General features: G+C 48.2%; 1 protein-coding gene across 1 annotated transcript in view; it reads right to left on the reverse strand.

Annotated features, from left to right (window-relative positions):
* The window catches only part of LOC119400133 (nuclear hormone receptor FTZ-F1), a 338,767-nt gene that overhangs the window by 63,565 nt on the left and 255,249 nt on the right, over window positions 1-19,953 (reverse strand). The window contains exons 3-4 of the mRNA XM_037667112.2: window positions 17,018-17,589; window positions 7,268-7,543 (exon numbers count right to left, since the gene is read on the reverse strand). Coding sequence (XP_037523040.1) covers window positions 7,268-7,543; window positions 17,018-17,589 — 848 coding nt within the window. The remainder of the gene's footprint in view (window positions 1-7,267; window positions 7,544-17,017; window positions 17,590-19,953) is intronic.

Raw genomic sequence — 19,953 nt, forward strand, 5'->3', positions numbered from 1 at the left:
ATAAATCACACCTTGACCCTTCTGTCAAGGTAATTCTGTCCGCAACACGAATGCGAAAGGTGCACTCTGCGAATCTGTCCGTTGTCTCTCTTCTTTTTACCCGCGGTATAAATTCCTTAAAATGCGTATCGTAGTGACTTCGATAACGGTTCCTCTCTCTTTTGCATTTGGTCTATCTTTTACGGTTTTACAAATACGGCCAGTAACATGTAAGCTCACGTGCCAGCTTCGCCCTACTCAAGATACGGGTAACATAATGAGTGAACATAAAGAGCGAACATAAAGAGTGAAAATTACTTGGTTGTTCGCGTTAAACGCAGAGCGCAATATGCGGTTGGGTTTAATTACCTACGCAATTTGACAAGCAAGACGAATACATCTGCCCGCTCAAGCTAACATATCATGTAAAGCACATGGCCCAAAGCCAATACGATGACCAGCCCGTCTGGTCGTCGATCCTTACTTCGTTCTTCGGCGCTGGTAAGATCCATAAGGATACTTCCAGAATATTTTAACACAACGATATGATCGTGTCACGCGCACGAGGTAAACCGATGATTAACTCACTTCCACTAAATCCCTTAGCGTACGCACAACAGAAAAGCAGAGATAGTACGGCATTTACGGCGCTGGAAAGTGGTGCGCGAGTGTAATACACGCTGGCCGCATGAGAAAAAAAAAAAGCCGCGGCCGATGTAACAGCCACTCACGGACGAGAGAAGCGCACGCGGCTCATGAAAAAGAACAAAACAGAAATTTCTTTGCCACGAAGAAAGGAGGAGGCGGCAACCGCTCGAGACAAGGCCCATAATTCATGGGCCCTAAGGGTTCGCTCCCTTGGAAGAAAAGCCAGCGCAAAATGAGGGGAAAGCGGGGCCCACGAGGCGCGGCAGAAGGGGAACGAAGGAACGGTCACAGAGTAGCGAAAGTGAGGAGGGCCACGCCGAAGAACGGAACATGGCGGCGGCAGCAGCAGATATGCTAGGCAAGGGAGGCGCACGAGCGGCGGCGGAAAACCCGTTCGGACGACCTTGGAACGCCAAAAAAATAACACGCCACCCTCCAGCCTTCGCCGGCATCCACACACGCACGCACGCACACGAGCGCCCGCACGGCTACGCAGCCCCAAAGCGGCATGCGCACTGGTGTGTGTGGTGTGCGCGCCCGCCGGGCACATGCCTGCCTCTCTCATCCTTCTCTCTTCCCCAGGATAGTCGGATGCGGGCCAGCCGATAAACACGCGGTCAAGAGCCGTTACAGCGAATGCCTCGACGACGCAGTGCGCGCAATCCATGCTGCTCTCTCCAGACGCCGCAAGAGTGCCAGAAATGGCCCGCACTATGTACTGGAAGCGGCGACGAAACAGTGCGGTTATGCAGTAGAAGCAAAATCATGCGAATTTTTCTCACGTGGACAACTACAGTGTTTGGGACGTTAGGTCATAGTGGCTCTTTAGCAAGCGCTCCGCTACGCTGTGATCAACGTGCGACTTCACTGCTACACGCTGAGGTAGAAGCGGGGAGGGGTCGCCCGATATATAGAGACGGTGAAGATTTAATATAACGGACACGAAACCTCGCGCTGCCGCCACACGTAAATATTATCATCCGAAATTCGCACGAACCGCAGGCATCACAGAGTCGAAGTACAGAAGACTAAGAAATGTCGAAAACAAACCCTTCTCGCAGGCAGAAAAAGTTCAAATTCGTAAGAAACGAACGGACTAAGTAGGACAGTGCGCAGTCTCAAATAATCGAATATGTGCCGGGAGGAGCTTCACACGGGAAGACACTACAACAGACGATGAGAGCAGCTTAAGACAAGACATACGAAGCAGGAAACGCCAGCAGGTGACATCAGCGAGGCAACGACGTAGAAAATACACAAAAGGGGCCGAGGTTTAAAGAAAGAAAGAAAGCGTACCAAACCGGTGTCCGTGATAGAAGGCACCGAACACGTAAGTTCGTGGGAAGGAACCGTGAATAAACAATGACGTCACGTGATAAGTATTCCCAGGCACTCCTCTCGGCTGATATATTTCGAGCTTCGGCGTTTCGCAAAACACACTAGGACGAATCGGTCTCATGCTGCGCTCTCGCAGTCTCCACACTCTTGTCGACTAGAAAAGGGAAAGAATAAAAAAAATCACCCAACAAGCAGCGTAAGGAAAAACAAAAGTGGGAATTTATTTTGCTTACATTGCGAAGCCGGCCCTCCCTGTGTGTGTCACCCGTTTGGCGTGCGCAGCCAGGCGGAACCGGCACTCGTTCCGACGTCGGCACATTGTCAGCGCGGCGGAGGAGGAATTTCAATTACAATGACAATACCGAAACTCGGGGCCGGCTGCGATGACCTGACGACACATCCAGATATAGTACCGGCTATCAAGCTTTCTCTTGCGAGAAGTTGCCGGACAGCTGTTATCCAATCAACGGAGTAGCACGACGGCTACACAGATGCTCATCGCGTTAAAAAAAAATGATAATAAATATCAAGATCTTACGTGCCAAAACCATGGTAGGGTTGTGAGGCACGCTGTTGTATAGGGACTAACCTGGGGTGCCCCTAAATCAAATTACATGGGGCGTTTTTAGACGGTCGCCGTAGCCGGAAATCGAACCCGCAACCTCGAGCTTAGGCTAATCGTGCTTCGAAAACGCATTCGTCGTTAACAGAAAACATTCGTTGTATATATGTGCGTATGTGGCTGTACGTACCGTTTGCGTGTATGTGTGATTCATTGTATACACTATAGTCATCACCCGACACCCGGAGTAGCAAGCCAGGCGACAAACCAGGCTAACCTCTCTGGGATTTTCATTAAAGATTATTATCTCTACATCCTGATTCCTCGAAGCAATACGTCAGCCAGACATTGGCTACGATAGCGTTAATGGCAAAGTCAAGCCCGAAATTACGCCCGATATGTCCGCCGCCATTTTGGAATTGAATATCGCGAAGATTGAGAGACCGTTAACTGTGCAAGTTGAACCTTATCAGTTGTCTCTGCACTCTTTCTGCACGAGACGAATACTATCTCAAAAAACCAGCTTCGGGCAAATCTTATCGCCTAGCTAACTCGTACAGAGGCTCAACGTGAACCTTGCGGCGCCCTGTTCCTCACGAGGCTAGTACATTCCAAGTATACGAGGGCTGTACAGATGACTTTACGGAAGACACATGGGCGCCGCCACCTTGGACTGTCAAACGAACGTCTTCTTATTTTTTGCGTATCGCGACGTGAATTGGTCTTGAAACGTCGAACGCACCAACCCAACCTTTTTTATGCGTACGCGTCTACCGTAAAATGTCCGTTTAGTTGTTAAAAGTTCAAAACGGCAAGGCTACAGCCCAATATGGCGGCACCGATACCGACCAGAACACAGTGAATTCCATGCGTCGCGCCATCTATCGCACACGTGACGAAACAACATGCCCAGGCTGCCATGAGTGAATTCCATGCGTCGCGCCATCTATCGCACACGCGACGAAACAACATGCCCGGGCTGCAATGCCAGCAGACGCTACACAGAGCAAACAAGAAACTCCCGAAACTCAGCCCGTCGGAGAGCGTGTTTCGCGTGTTTTCTAGCCTGGACATTTTCGCTGTTTGTATTGGAACATCAAGAACACCTTGCTCATGCAAGTCCACAATGTATACAATAAGCGCTGACTGAGCAGGCTGCGGAAGTAACCCCGTCAGGTACGTACGCTGTTACATTTGTTAAAAAACGTCCTCGCCGTAGCACGCGTGAGTCGTAGTTGCAGTGCAGCTCGCGAAAGAGTGAAACGATGTTTTGTTGCCGCATATTACAACTTGCGCACAAAGTTTTGTGAAAACTTATCATTTTAACATGCATCGCGTAATAATTAGAGCACGCTTTGCGGGCAGTTTCGCGGAAAGTAATTTTTGTTTCACGAGCGCTCTTACAGTAACGAGTCTTGCTCACAAAAGCGTGATATCAGAGAGTATCACCTGCAGTATCCTTCATCGATGCCTTTTGGAAGCTATCTGCGTGATTTTAATTCTGTAACGATGATGCTTTACAAGCGAAAGTGTGCTACAATTAGTTAAGCCGATAATGAAATGGGCGGAATCCAGCTGTCTCTAATTAAATGTGTGTTGTGTAGCTATGCTAAAAATTTAGCTTCTTGAGCTAGCGCAAGGCCTGCGACGTAAAGGACACTGACGCGAGTACTGTTTACTTACGTGCCAATATATGTATTATGTGTAGCTGGATGCCTCGTGTCCAAACAAATTTGTGGGTATGAAACATCGAAATGAAAGCACGAAATTCTGGCCAGCTGTTGAGGAACACAGTACCATTTACTACCGTTTGAAGACGAAAGCTTGAAATCTTGAAGGCGTGGATGCCATCAAAAGCACTAAAGCTTGATACTACGTTTAAAGTGGCAAAGCATGCTGATTGCTTATGCTTAAAAGCACTACCTTGCACTACATTTCCGTCAAAGGAAACGCTGAAAGGTATTAAGTGCACCCCCACACAAAGCTTGCGTCTGCCTTCAAACCAGCTGCGTGTCACGCAAATTAGGTTTGTAAAATGGGATAGGTGGGCATCACACTATAAAATACACGCAGTTATAGTCTACTTACTCGCGCATTTTCACTCGGCTCCTAGTTTTTCTGCTTGAATTAGAATTATGCACTCGCGGCGAAGATGAAAATACCGCACCGGCACTATTCCCGTGGAGCGTCGTGATCGTCGCAGACAGCACTAAGTAATATCCTCCTGATGCGCTGCTTGCTTTGTCATCCCAAGACGACGCTGTAGTGCCCAGACGAGCTCTTATACGCGGAAGTGGCGTGAACGGGTACTTTTTCGCACTTTAAAGCATCAGAACTGCAGCTTGCCCTGTTTACTTCGCGCAACCCTTGCGCGCCTTGGCAGCCCGGCCAACCCGGCGTCTGGGTGCGAGAGTATCCGCTCGGCTCGCCAGCAGCCTGAGTGCGAGACAGGCGTGCTCTGGTGTATAGGCTAACACGAATATCATCTGTCCGTACATGCCGGTAATGACGATAATGACGACCAAGGACACCTGATGTTGCATTCAAGAAACTATTTCCCATCTTTATCCCCGGAAAGCCGGGAACAAAGGGCAGGTCGCTGTGAGGAGCACGTCAACGCTTCGTTTTCATTTTTGCATCCATCGCGGAGCTCGTTTTCTGACCAACGGATCGGGGGCTGCCGTGAAACTTGGCGCCCCCCCCCCCCCTCATGGAGAACCCTGACCACGCCTATGAGGACCAGGGTGTCGGAACGAAATGTTTTTCGTTTCGGTTTTAGTTTCGTTCCACCGCAAAAAGTTCTGTTCCGGAACGAAAAAAAAAATGTTCCGTAACGGTTCGTAACGTTTTTTTTTTATGGAAAAATTTGAAGCTAAAGTAATCATGAAAAAAATTTGATTTGTGATGTAGTTATTTGCCTTCCTCCTAACAAAGCGGGACAAGGGTAAAACACGTTCTTCAGAGGAGCGGAAGTAACTGTACGATGAATTCCTACCAACTAGCACAAACCAGTATACCCTTCAAAGTCATAGTATTTATTTTTTCCAAATTCAATCACGATTTTTAGTGGGCTCAGTGCTTTGTGTCAAGGGAGTGAGGACGATCTCAGAAGCAGCACGTCACTGACTGCACTCTGTGATGTGCGAGACCGCTGTTTTGGTAAAAAGATTGCCAGGCCTGCGCGGAATGTGCAGCACAGTCACAGCGAAAGTTGGAAGAGCGGACTTTGTAGAGCCCGTTGTAGAGTCTCTTGGGGCAGCTGATACAAGTACACATGCAGGGTACCCACTACGCCATAAATCATCGTAATTTTTCTGAAGTACCGAAGTTCCCACTATGTCATTTTTCGTGATTCTTCGGAGAATCGTGGTAGCCGCTACACATCTGTAAGGCATTATGTGCGCTTTGTGACGTGGCTGATGACGATGAATTATGGCTGAGCACTTTGCAGTGGGTGGGAAGCATTTTAAACCACACACTCTTTGCGGAATTAGCATTCTGTGATGGCTGGTTGTCGTTTTACTCTTCTGCCACGCTGTATTACATATGTTAACACGATTCCTTGCCCGACATGACGCCTGTATAGAGTATTTTTGCGAAGGAGTTATAAGCACCAGCGTGGCACTGTGGTGGAAGACTCGACTGCCACGCAGGGGGCGCGGGTTAAAATCCCATCCGATCCTAGAAATTTGTTTCTCATTTTATTTTTTCTTACTTCACGCGATAGTGGTCACGGACACGGGCGGCGGCGGGCAACTATGGTGCCAAAATCAGCTGTTCTGATCTCATAAGAGCCTTCGCTGTAACAAACTTCAGCGCCGACAATGCCCTCTCCACTTTAGCCTGCGTGACAGGCCCGCAAAAGTCCACTTGCGCTAATATCAACATCACTGGTTGCCACTGTTTTCGTTTTTCGCACAATTTCAACATATCTTTGCTTTGGAATTGCTGCCTGAGGTACGCGTTAATACTGTACCCTGAGATATGCTAACATTGCATGAGCTCAGTTGTTCCGGACTGCGAAGTTTTCTCGTGAACCGAAAAACGATTGAAAAAATTTCGGTTTCACTCTGGAACGAAATAATAGATAAAGTTTCGGTTAAGTTTTCGTTCCGGTCAAAAATATCGTTTTTTTTCGTTTTTCGTTTTCGGTTTTCGTTCCGTTCCGACACCCTGATGAGGACAACCACCACGGCTGCCTGCCATGCTCACTGTTGATTACGATTTGCTTCTGAATCTGCGGTAGGCACCAGGTGTCTATACCAATTTGAAATAATTCTGGTTCGAAGGCATGCCAGAACGAGACAAACGCAACAAACGCTTCATACGAAGCTGCAGCAGAAGACAGAACAGTGTCTACCTCTCCTTTCGCTTTGGCGTCAATGTGCACCATGTGGCCAACAAGGCTATTTATTTGCCACGCCCTTATGTGTTCCCCCTCATTCGGGTGACGATTGCACTTCATCCGACAGTTGGTCGCGCGGCTTTGCGACGACGCCAACTGTTGATAGTTCAAAATGAGGCTAGGGTACTGATGACTTTCACGATGCAACATACCTGCTGGATTGCTTGTCTACGGCACTTTTTGCATTTTACCTCAGTGAAATAGACGAAAGCAAGACAACGAACGGACCTACAGGGGTAGGGCGTACTCAGGTGTCGCATGCGGCGATACCGGCAGGACACCACGAAGGCTCATAGAGACCTGCGCGGAGGAACAACAAAAGTGACAGTACTTACCCGGAGGTCCTTGAAGAAGATGGTGCTGCGCGCCCAGTCGACTTGTGCGAAGAGGGACTGGTCGATGACCTTGCACATGAGTTCGAAGAGGTCAACTTCACACTGGTTGTACGTCTGGTTCTGGAGCAGCCCGAAGAGCTGCGTCTGCCACTCCTTGTCGTCGAGCATGTTCTTTTGGAACTCGCGGACCAGCACCGGCACCTTGGCGTCGTCGGGGGCGACCAGAGGGCCCTGCTCGTACGCCGCTGGGAACGGCTTCGGTGGCGAGGACGGGCCCTGCGATCCCCCCACATGGCACAAATGCGCTGTCATGTTCACACTAGCAAGCTTTCCACGCGTGCCTTCGCGAGGCACTGTCCTCGGTTTGGCCTCAGCCGCACACTGCGCTCTTTTGGGATGCATGCGCGCACCTAAATAATAATAATACGACGCGTCTTGCTTACGACTTCATCGCGGGGAGTTTGCCGCTTCGCTGTGCGTCAGGTCTTCGCCGATTAAAGAACAGCGGCGACACACAACCGCAACGCTAAAACGGTTCTTTTTTTTTCTTTTTTTTTGCAGCGAAGCTGTATATGACGCTAGGGTTCCATGTATTTTTCGTGTTTTTGCGTCAATAATAATAAAAGTGAGTGCAGGCCGATCCCGGAGATAGTGCAATACTGGGCCGACCATGGCGGAGGTGAAGCAGGCTTCAATAACTCTGCCCCTAGTAATAGTAATAATTACAAATAGTAATGGTGTAATAAATAAATAAATAAATAAATAAATAAATAAATAAATAAATAAATAAATAATAAATATTTGTGCATACGCTTCAGAATACGGCCCTCACTACCCCTGTGATCATCGTTGAAGACTTCAGTGTGGACATCTTAAAACCAGACAAGAAATGGTTCACTCAGTTTGTGCTAGAAGAGTTTGGTTTGTAGCACCGCACCAATCCAAGTAACTCAATTACACAACAAAGGTCCTGTACAGATTAATTCTTGCTAAGAATCTAATGTTGTAACCAATCAGTGTATTTCGCATTAATCGCAAAGTTATCGCTACTACTATTATCAAATGATGAATACAGATACGTGTTCCCTTATCTAACCCTGTGTGATGTGCTGCAGCTTCGCTGGTCATCCACCTTCACACGGTGAAATGGCTAAAAAAAAATCGTACGGTCACATTTGTTTAGTGGCCGCCTGCGAGCTCCGCCAGCGTCCATATCTGCTACCTCAGGGTAGCTACCTGATGTTTCACTTAGCTCTGTTCCACTTATGGACTTTGCGTGTATATAGCGTGACTATGAGTGGCCTCATTTTCGCGACGGCCTGCTGGTTTTCGTGCGATATACATCGGCAGGTTAGCTGACTGAAAAATATAGACAAGCGTGAATCACACCATACTTTGGCCGTTGTTGCTCAGTGAAAAATTCTTGAACCTCATCGTAGTTTGTAGTTACGTACTAGTACGATTCTAATTGCTTTCCTTCATGTCCCTTCTAACAATCGCGGATAAACATGTGACAGGTGCTAGCTGTGTACAAGTAAACACAATGTAAACGGCAACTGCTTGTGCATATGCGAACCCGCGTGCCGCCTATACGCCGAACGTTGCCGCGAACACGGTCCTTGTGAAGCGGGCCACGAACGAACACTGGCCATGTCTCATGGGATCTGACATATGGCTTAACCACGGGCGTAGCCAGAAATTATTGTCGACGGCTGGGAGGTGGGGCTTGGGTGAATCCCTCAAACCCAACCTCTGGCTACGCCAATGGACTCAACAGTTTTTCGGACGTGCTCAAATTTGGATTGCACGCACTCAGCCGACCACTCGTTGCGGTACAACGACCGACCTATATTCGTCTGTCGTGAAGCACTGACTTAATTAGGATTGCCATAGAAACGACTATGCTGCACCTCGCGGCACGAAACAGCACACATAAAGCAACATGCGTATATGCTTTTCAGCTACCCCCCCCCCCCCCCGTTTTTTTATTTTCAAACAAAAGAAATCGCGGTGCGGAGGCGCGCGAGCCACGTGATGCTCCTTATACAGCCGGCTAAGACTACCTCTTCGAGTACAAGAATTTACAATTTGTAGCATTTCAGCCATCTCGCCCCATGTGGTTGTGCCATTCAATTATCGCGCAACTATCTGCATAATTCTTTGGCGTAATCATTAACGCTTTCGTTTATTCTACTCCTTTCGACTATACCTATACACTCGCCTTAGCGTGCAGTTTCGTAGTGTCTCAATAGTGCAATAAGGCATACGGTGTCAAGGCACCAGCACAGCACCGTAGTTACTATACGAGTTACTTGTTTCGTTTACCACACATATCGGCAAGTACTGCAACAGCCGTCAACTCATTCATGAGGTTAACTGAACCACACAGTTTCACAATTAGTTTAGCCTTTACAAGAAGTTCCTCTTGTAATGCGATGGCTAACACTGGCTTTTCAGCGACTTGCATTTGGCCGAAGTTCGCGTTGTTGGTAACTACAGTAACACGTTCAGTATCCATGTTCCGAAAAAACGGAACAATCTTTGTGCGCGCAATATCTCTGCCTAAGCGACCAAACATTTTGCTCGCAGAGTGCAGGCAAGCAGGTGGTTTCTCTCTCTCTCTCTCTTTCTTTTTTGGCGCGAGTCTGCAGGACAGCTAAACTTGAGCGCCTCGCAGGCCAAGTTCGAGACAGGCACGCCATTCGCTCAATTAAAACGTCATGGTGCGAACAGCAGTGAGGCGCTGCTGTTCCCACAAGCGTGACAAGGCACGTAGTTTGCTACGAGAGGCCACCATCCCCACGATAAATATAGCAGTGCCACGAGATAGGCAAGTACAATCGAACCTCGGTGACGGTGACCCGGGGTCCTTCGGGGTACGACACGAACGGGTAGCCGCGAAAGCCACGAATGAACCGTCGCTGCCACCCAAAACGGGCTGCCGTCAACCCCACGATGTAGGTTTCTTTTGTTTATGGAAGATACGAAGAAAAGAAACTAAGCACTATGATCGACAGTGTAAGCCTCACTGTTTCTAGTACTACTAGAATTCAATGATCCTACACTTTTCAAAGATATCGCTGAACTGTCGGCGAGACGTCTGATAGCGCGAAGGTGTTCTACAACCCATTTTTATTCTTCTGTAAATTTCCTTCTAATGACCCTGATCCTTTCTCATTACTTGTCCTACAGGGGCGTAGCGAGGATTTCAGGAAGGGTACGACCCACCGATATGTAAGCGCGCGTGTATATATGTGCATACAAACTGCAAAGGGTGGGTGGGAGGGGGCAGGGCTCTAATGACCCCCCCCCCTCCCCAAGTATATCGCGTAGCTTTGGAGGCTGCAGGTAAGGCCACTCTCCGTTAGAAATGCCTGCAGTGCTCTTTTTTCTCGCCGAGAACTTTTGATAATTGTCACATAGTTCTACGAAAAAAATTTTGGGCGGAAAGTAACGCCGAAGGAATCGATTGCTCTTCAGTAATTCCTCTGTTACTTTCTTGGAACAGGAATTGGTCACTGTAATCAGTGACGCTCTTCAAAAAAAAGTAACTGTAATCCGGTTCCGCTCCTCTGGCTACGCGTATACGTTGACCTAAACAGGCGTATACTCCTGCACAGCTTCACTCCCAAATGCTCGTTTTCTTACCGCGCTCTTCAATATTAGCTTAGTGTTGCACTTATCAATCGTCAAATCTAGCCGATACGCAAGCTGCAGCATGAACAGTACAATGACGCCTATAATGCCACAACCGGCAGAGATATTCTTTGTTGAGCATAACACTCAACCCTGCAGTAAACTTAATTCTGCCATATATTGTGTCACGCTGCCCGAAACCCTTCGTAATTTCTTTTTCCAGCTTTGTGAAGAATTCTTGTAGCTGTCAAATCGCCGCAGATATTTCTAGACATATTATAGTGCTTAATGACTACCCTTACAAAAATCTATTTAGACAGTCTATAGACTGTCTAAAAATGGGTTTAGACTGTCTAAACACATTTTTATAAGGGTAACTCAACGACCCCATGAGTTCTGGTGCACTGAGGAATCGAATGCTGTTCGCGATCTGTGCAGACCATAAAAGAGAGGCTGTTTGTTGCGTGGACTTTCAAACTATCCGAGTGATCAAGTGGATGCGATCCACTTCTAATGAATGTGTAACGAATGTCAGAACAGGAAACGACAGGCGTAACGTTTGGAGACAGGAACACAGGCAGGTTAAAGAACAAACGGGTGCATCTAATATTGTAGTTGAAATCGGACACGTGGATGTAATGCGTCGACTAGATCATCGTTTATCCATAGTAACGAGATATTAGGCGTCAATGGGAGGAAAACGCAGTCTGGAAAATCAGACAATTACGTGGTAGCGATAAGGTTAAATAATGTGCTTGCGTGATGTGCAGTTGGTTGGCGCAGGAAAGGTGCAAGTGGAGATCACCGGCAAATGATGCCAGCGCGAATGAAGCTGATTGCAATAGTTCCATAGTTTTGCACCAGACTTGCACACGTTTCAGAAAAAGAAGTACCCGCTTTGAATTACTATCTTCAAGATTGTAATTGATTACAGAGACCAATTACTTCGCCAACAATGTAACCGAGGAATTACGGAGAAGCGATCGACTCCTTCTGAGTTACTGATCACCCAACTTTTATTATAGGGCTATGCAACAGTAATCAAAAGTGCTCCGCGAGAAAAATGAGCGCTGCTGGCATTTTTAACGAACAGCTATGTGATATGCGTCAGCTTGACGTATAGGTGTGGTACATGCGCAGAACATGTATACGCATATCGCAAATGCGCAGTTTAACGGCACACTATCATCGTCCTTCGCGCTTTCTCTCTCTCCCTCCACTTCCCTTCTCCCTAGGCAGGGTAGCAGAGAGAAATCTTCTCCGACCGACCTCTCTGCATTTGTCTTCGCTGAAGTTATCGCACTATCGTTCTCTTTGTTTATCTTCGCTAACAATTGCTTCTGAAATTTTTTTTTTAGGTTGTTTTCGCTCGTTTCTTTTGTGATAACACCAGAAGCGCAACAGTGAAAACTCGCCCGACCTCTGAGATGGATGGAAAGGCAGTCTTGCGACGTATGAACACCTCGCGCACGAGATTATGATTACATTGCCGTGACGCTCGCATATGGGTCCTGTATAAAGCGAGCACTTTACAGAAAGACGCTCCCGGTAAGACGTATGAAAGGATGAAATGGCCGCTGCTATCGGGTCAGAGCAGCTTCAGTTCAATTAGCCGGCTGGGGCCTGACGGAGCGGAACGTTAGGATAAGACGACCAAATACAGAGCGCCCGGGTTTTCCCGTCGGAACATGCGAAACCGCCAAGGTGTTAGTAGCACGACCGCGAGCGTCCTACTGTATAGTTCCCGCCAAATTCAAATGCTGAAGCCTCCGTCGCCGCCTGTTTTAACTTCACGTCAATAAAGTAACAGGTTATACGCAGTCTATTATTGAAAAAAAAAAAAAAGAATTGCGCAGCTTGCACTGAGTCGCGTATAAGGCTGGGACACAGCAGAACTGGTCGGCACTGGGCTATGCTCCTGGCTTCACTGGGCACACGTGCATTCACACGCCGATGCACAAATTGTTCGCATTATCACGTTGTAAATCACGTGCATTGGCCAGGTATCGATCGGGTTCGAATGGATATCGCTTGGCAATCACAGCACCAAGTAGCTTCATTATTTAAAATCTATTTTTTGTCTCTGTTTCTGTTTATTTACTTATTTCTATTTCTTCCCTTTCTCTCTCTCTCTCGCTATTTCTCGTTTCCTCCTCCTTTCTGTTCGCCGCGGTGGTGTAGCGGTTACGGTGCTCGGCCGCTGACCGAAAGGTTGCGGGTTCGATCCCGGCCGCGGCGGTCGCATTTCGATGGAAGCGAAATGCTATAAAGTCCTTTGTACTGTGCGACGTCAGTGCACGTTAAAGAGCACCATATGGTCGAAATTTCCGGAGCTATCCACTACGGCGTCCCTTATAATAACATCGTGGCTTTGGGACGTTAAACCCCATATATTATTATCCTCTTTTTCTCCGTTTCTTTCTTAGTTTCTGTCTCTTTCACCCTTTCTTTATGTTTCTGTCTTGATCTGTGTTTTTTCTATATCTTTTTCTTTGTCTTTCTTGTCCATTTCTTTCTCTGTATACCTTGCCTTTCTTTCTTTCTCCGTACTCGCTCTCTCGCCCATCCTAGTCATTGCATCCCACGCCGGACAAATGGGCGCAGCGGGAGAGCGCGCGCCGGGCACGCGTGTTCGGGGAGCGAAGCATGAAGGGAGCGCACGCCGGCATGGTGATGATTGTTTCTTGTCTACATCGCGAAGTGGACAAACGGCGGCCTTAATAGCCCTGCTGTCTTCTTACCTCGTAATGTTGCGCCTATCATTTCCGTTCCATAGAAAGCTGCGCAGTACTACTCAAGTTTCTTCTTTATCTTCCTAATTTCAGCCCCATATATTAGAACTGGCAATATGCGCAATGGCTGTACACTTTTCGTTTTAGGGACAGCGGTTAAGTTATGATCTGGGAACGTCTGCCGTATGCGCTCCAGCCCATCCTCACTCTTCAGTGAATTTTATTGTCAAGAGTAGGCTCCACTGTCAGTAATTGACCTAGATGTAGTACATACTATTGCACAGATTCTAGAGACTGGCTGTCAATCGTGAATTTCTGTTCGCTCGCCAGGTTGTTGAGCATTATCTTTGTTTTGTATATTTATCTTCAACCATACTTTCACATTTTCCTGGTTAAGGAGTTTAAGGTCTTCAATAATCATCTGCAGTTTCTCGCCATCATTGCTCAAGAGGACAACGTCATTTGCAAACCGTAAGTTGCTGGTATACTATCAATTAACGTTTACTCCTATTTCTGGCAAATCTGACCGTTCAAATACTTCTAAGCATGCTGCGAATAACACTGGAGAGATTGTTCCTTCTTGCATGACCCCCCCCCCCCCTCCCTTTTTCTTTCTTTTCTTTTCTTGTGAAGAAGAACGGTAGCTGTATGATGTATGATACTTGTAGATGTCGGCTAGGGTATTCACACATGTTTTAAGTGCTCCTTGATGGCGTAATACATCCAAGACTGCTAGTATCTCTACTGAGTCGAATGCGTTTTCGTAATCCACGAAATCCATTTACTTTAGAGGAATTCGTTGCATACTAGCCTGTCTCTAACCCACAAAAATAGTGAGCTGGACAACGTTAGTGTTGAGAGAGGTGCCATATATATATATATATATATATATATATAAACAGAAACTGGCATTTCTCGGATGGCTTTCCGTCAATGTGCTCTCCGCAAAATTTGGCACAGCCGTGACGCTTTTGCCTGAGCCACGCGCAGCTTAGCAAGCAGGGAACGCATCCACCGACTTGCCTTTCCTTTCACGTCTTTAGCCGAAGTACGTACAACCTTCCCCCATGAAATGTGCATAAATTGGCAAAAATTGCAATGAAATACATAGCAGCCCCTCAAAAGTTAACCCAGATGTGGACAAACGAACCGTACTGTGTCAGAACAGAAAAGCGCAGGGCCCAGCCATCTATCTAATGCCGTCTTGCGCGGCACGAAACGAAATCATGCGAACGTTACAATGCCAACAGCGCTTCGTAGCGCTGTTGGCATTCGCGCTCCTGTCACGGGTCCTAGTGCAGGTCTGTTAATACGGATTTTATGTACCTTCAAACGAATATTGGTAAGCAAGAAAAAAAAAACCAACATTCATTTTCCCTTGTATAGAGGTTCGATTGTACGATCGATATGCGGCACGACGGAAAAAATATTTCCTTCGAAAAGAAGATCGCACATCTGAGGCCACCATTCCCTTGATGCACCCATAATCTTGGCAATTTCTGTCATGTCCCTCGCCCTTTGCAGCACGTGACTGTGACAAACTCGTACTGAACAATTTAGAGATGTCAGAAAGGCACATTTTCACAGAGTATGACGCACAGGACGCCATTCTTTTCCACCACTGTTCTCTAATATGGCTACCGAAATTCGTGTAGAGATGCCACTAGTCCCAGAGTCTGTGCCGGGCGCCATAATGGTGTCTCGCTCCAAATAGTAGTTTGCTACCGGGACATCAGTTCGAATCCTAGTGGCAAAATTATGATTTAGGCCTGGCGCAAGCGCTTATATGGCTGTCCATATGCAGTTTCTTTGAAAGCACGTAGCCTTTATGTGTCGATGTAATGAAAGTTTACCCCTATGACCTATTAAGATGCATAATAGTCCACGATTTACATACACATGCATACGTTATGATTTATTGTTTCGCTATATGACGCGGAAGATGTATACGCCGAATGTCATTACTAAGAGCTTCGAAATCCTGTACTACTTAGCTTGGGTCTGGATTGTACACAGAGCCAGCAACACAGTGGTACATTGCCTTTTTTTCGCCCTATATGGTGAGAGTGCAGCAGCTAACCATGAAACTAAGCACGGACGACGACGCCAATGGCTGCAGTCATCGTCAGCGTAACAGAAAGGAGAGACAGAGGGAACCCAGCTTCGAGCATCTGTCGCACTAAAATGTATGCACGATCGTACACGCAAAACACGCAGGAGCTCATCGCTCATATCTTGGCCCGGCAGTGCAAGGCGGTATGTTTGCTACTCTTGCGCCGAGTGAAATGGTCGGCGCGTCGAGAGCCCTGTCACACTCAAGCTACGTATTTATCGTTATGCAGAGAGTCGCAGTCTTTCAAAGCCCGCAGTGTCGTCAGTGTATTTCATAACAGGAATGATTCACTTTATTAAAAACCCGATCCTGTAGTGTGAACTGCGTGACATCATGTGCGCATGGGGCCTTCAAAATGCATGTGTGTACATTTATGTGCAGTTTGCGGCATCAATATAGATCTATTATTGTTTGTCTAGTGAGTATTGGGCAGAAGTTTACAGAGATCATTGGTTAATATACTATTTTGTTCCGGCGAGAGCACGCGTTTTAGCGTTCGAGAACGATGCACATATCGCTGTTGCCAATAGGTGGACCCTTACTTACCGTTACTAACGCTTCAACCGTTAATCGAGTGAAACGTGTTCAACGCGAGACCGTACAAACACAAAAATAAGTACTATCTTGGGTGTATGTAATTATATTTATGACGAACACACTACTGCTAAGGTTGTTCCATTTTGCCTCTGCATACCGATACTTACGAGAATTTACCCTGAGCCTGTTGTGTGGCGCCACGCGAGGGTAACCTTGTTTCAGCCTGATGCAACAAAACATGCTTCCCGGCGCTTAAAACTGTCTTCCGATACCCAGCAGCCAGGCTGGCGATATCTATAGCGCAGGCGAACAGGAGCATCGAAAGGCTAGTAGTTATAGCCAGATGGAGCGATCAGACGCAGTCCAATGCGGGACTGGCACTGCATTGGCCCAACTGTGCTCCTGGTCGCCTGCTGAAATCGCTTGACACGCTTCCCCCACCCCACCCCCAATTTCACCCCAAAAACTGACAACTGGCCCATCAATTTTGACGGGCCACAAGGACGAGGGCAGGAACCGGAAATAAAGGACAACTACAACGGATTTGTCTCTGTATTCGACAGGGACGGTCTTTGGTTTTTTGGTGCACCGAAGCGCCTTTATCGGATGTCCGAGGCAGATGATGACCGCCTGCCCGGCGAAAACATCCAGGCGCGTCTGTCCCTACACTCGTCCGCGTCCCGAGGATGACCCTCAAATCACGCCTGCATTCGGGAGGCGCCAAGAGCACACCTGCGTCAGCCAGGCTGGCGTGGGCGGTGCTTGTGGAGGAGCCGTCTTGTCCGGCTGGGCAGCCGTCGGCGCTGTGGCGTAGTGGCCTTGCTGAGCGGCTGCCGACGGCGGGCCACCGGGCGGAGGACCCTGCTGTTGTTGCTGCTGCTGCTGCCCTTGGTGCTGCTGCTGCTGCTGCTGTTGCTGTTGCTGCTGCTGCGTAGGGTGTGGCTGGGGCACCAGCGCCATGGGCTGGCCCACGAGTCCCGCAAGTGGCGAGGGCGAAGAGTCGGGCGAGCTCGTCGAAGAGCTCAACTGGGGAATCTGAATCTCTTGCTTGATGGGCCCACCGGGCTCCGGAGAGTAGAGGCCCGGAGACGAGACGGACGCCGACGGGGGCAACGAGTAGTGGACTCCCGCGGCCGAGCCGACGGCCAGCGGTCCGCCGGCACCTGACGCCTCCGAGCCGCCTGAGCTGCACTGCGACATGGCAAGCTGCTTCTGGCGCAGCATCTGCAGCTTGCGGGCCCGGTCACGTTTGTACATGGGGCCGAACTTGTTGCGGCCGCCCCTCATGCGGTCTGCTCGCACCGCTGCACAGAGAGGGAGATAGAGAGAAAGACAACGTTAATTCAGTTATATCTCAAGACAACAAGAGAAATCACTCGGCAAGAAAAGTATACACGATGACAAACAAGCCTATTCCAGAAGTATAGCGAGGCCCACCCCCCTCTGGTGCGTTGCGCGAGTCCATGGGTTTCTATTTACACGTGGCAATGCCGTTTTCACGCCTCTTTATTTTGTCTACAGAAAGCGATGTAGAGAAGCAGGTTAATCCATGGCATGCAAACCGGAACCACGGAGAGAACGATGGCCAACAGGATGTGCATCCGTACGCTGTGCTTGAGATATTAGCGGCGTTTACATGAACAGAACATGCGACGCATCGCATTGCATTTCAATTCCAGCACACCACATCCAGGTATAGGGGTTGTAATGCGCTAGGAAGGCGAATCGCATTACAACCCACGACTTAAGTATGATCTCCGTCGGTGCGTGTAAACGCTGGCGTATCGCATCGAGTGATATAAGAAAACAAGGCACCTGCTACCACACACTCTCCTCTATCATCGGCGGAATGTGAGTGGCCGTATGAGGTACCGGCTTGTTTTAGACGAAGGCGCCGTGATGTACTAAGAAATGCGTTGTCGCATGCACAACTGAGCTCGACGTGTTACTGAATAAATGAGCTCCTGAATAGGGCGCAGGCACAGCCTTTGTAAAAAGCTTCAAAGCCACTACGCACGTTAAGGGAAGGCATGTAGTGGCTTCCAAACGCACTCTGAAGTGCATTAAGACGTTCAGGTCACACGACACGTTTCGTTGATAACTTAGAAGTGATGAACGTACTGGTTTAAAATAAAACAAAAGTAACAAGTGTAAGGCAATACCTCAAGCAGCCTTCGATAAAGCAAGTGCTCGCTTAAGTGTCACCAGTGGAAAGGGAAAAAAATGTTTGGAGCTTCGCTGCGTATACATTGAAATGTCGCTAAGCAATAATGTATTTTTTTTTTCTCTGCTAGTATGAACAAGGCGATTCAAAAAGCGAAACGAGAATAATAAGGAAGGTTCGCAAGACGCGATACAAATAAAGCGAATTAGGATAAATCTTGAAGGCGAACGCTAGCGGGAATAAGCGCCGCAATGAGCTTTCGCATTGAGTGCCTCATCTTAAGTGCTTCCATCTGGTGGTGGCAGCGATACAAAAACAAGGATCTCATTCTGACGCGCGGCGAAGTGACTTCGCATTAATTTCGTGTCCTTTAAACGTGCACCTAAATCTACGTACATGAGCGCTTTTGTGTTTCGGTCCTTATCTGAATGCAGCCATCGTGCCCGGGATCGAACCATCGAGCTCAGCAGTGTGACCGGTTGCTGCATTGACGAGCGCCAAAAACGCTGGTTTATAATCCGGGAAAAACGAAAAAGAAAAGCGAATCGACGCGTTACGTAGCTGACTATTAAAAGCAGAGAGGGAGGACGTTTTTACTCGAAGAACAAGTGAAGCCAGTGTACCTTCATTTTTCGCTTCCACGGAAGATAGGAGTGCGCAGGTGACGATTGTTTTTGAGGCACTGATCAACTCCCTCCCCGTGAAATAACGACGACGAATAAATAAAGTGGCGCGTGGCCTCCACGCAAGCAAGCTTCTGGTCCGGCTCACAACAGCCGGAGCAGACGCGTCGAGAAAGACTGTGGCGGCAATGGCCGCTACGCACCGCGCGACCCGCCGTCGTTGCTCGGTGCGTGCGCCGCCGTCGCATCTAATTCGGCGCGGCGCCAAATTGACACCACCGCGTCAGCGGCGCGGAGGGAAGGCTGCCACATTCCGTGGCGTTCGTGCACAGTTCCCGCCCGCACTCTCTCCTTCCGTCGCTCACTTTGGCCGCCCTCTTCTCTATCTGCAGCGGGCGGCAAGACACATCGTTCGCATAGCAGCGCGACCGTTCGTTATAGAGGCAGCTTCGTTATAAACAGCTACTTAGTTACATGCATGCATCTGCATACATAACACTACGACGTCGCCTCTGTGCATAATGTTCAGGCTACGACAACTTATCCATCTTTTACTTTTCTGTGATTACACACACACACACACACACACACACACACACACACACACACACACACACACACACACACACACACACACACACACACACACACACACACACACACACACACACACACAGTAAAAATTATTCCTATCTGGTAGGCTTCGAACAAACGAATATATGGTTCCGAGCTAGGCATCTCTTTCTACGCGCCGCATTATGACAATTTTGTTGAAGAAACCGAAAAGAAAAAATGACTTCGACGCACGCGACTTTGAGGCAGCAAGACGCAGCGTGCCAATATCGGCTCCGAGATTTGGTAGCGCGCATGCCACCCGATCT

This window comes from Rhipicephalus sanguineus, chromosome 1, assembly GCF_013339695.2.
Source record: "Rhipicephalus sanguineus isolate Rsan-2018 chromosome 1, BIME_Rsan_1.4, whole genome shotgun sequence".
NCBI classification, from domain to species: domain Eukaryota; kingdom Metazoa; phylum Arthropoda; class Arachnida; order Ixodida; family Ixodidae; genus Rhipicephalus; species Rhipicephalus sanguineus.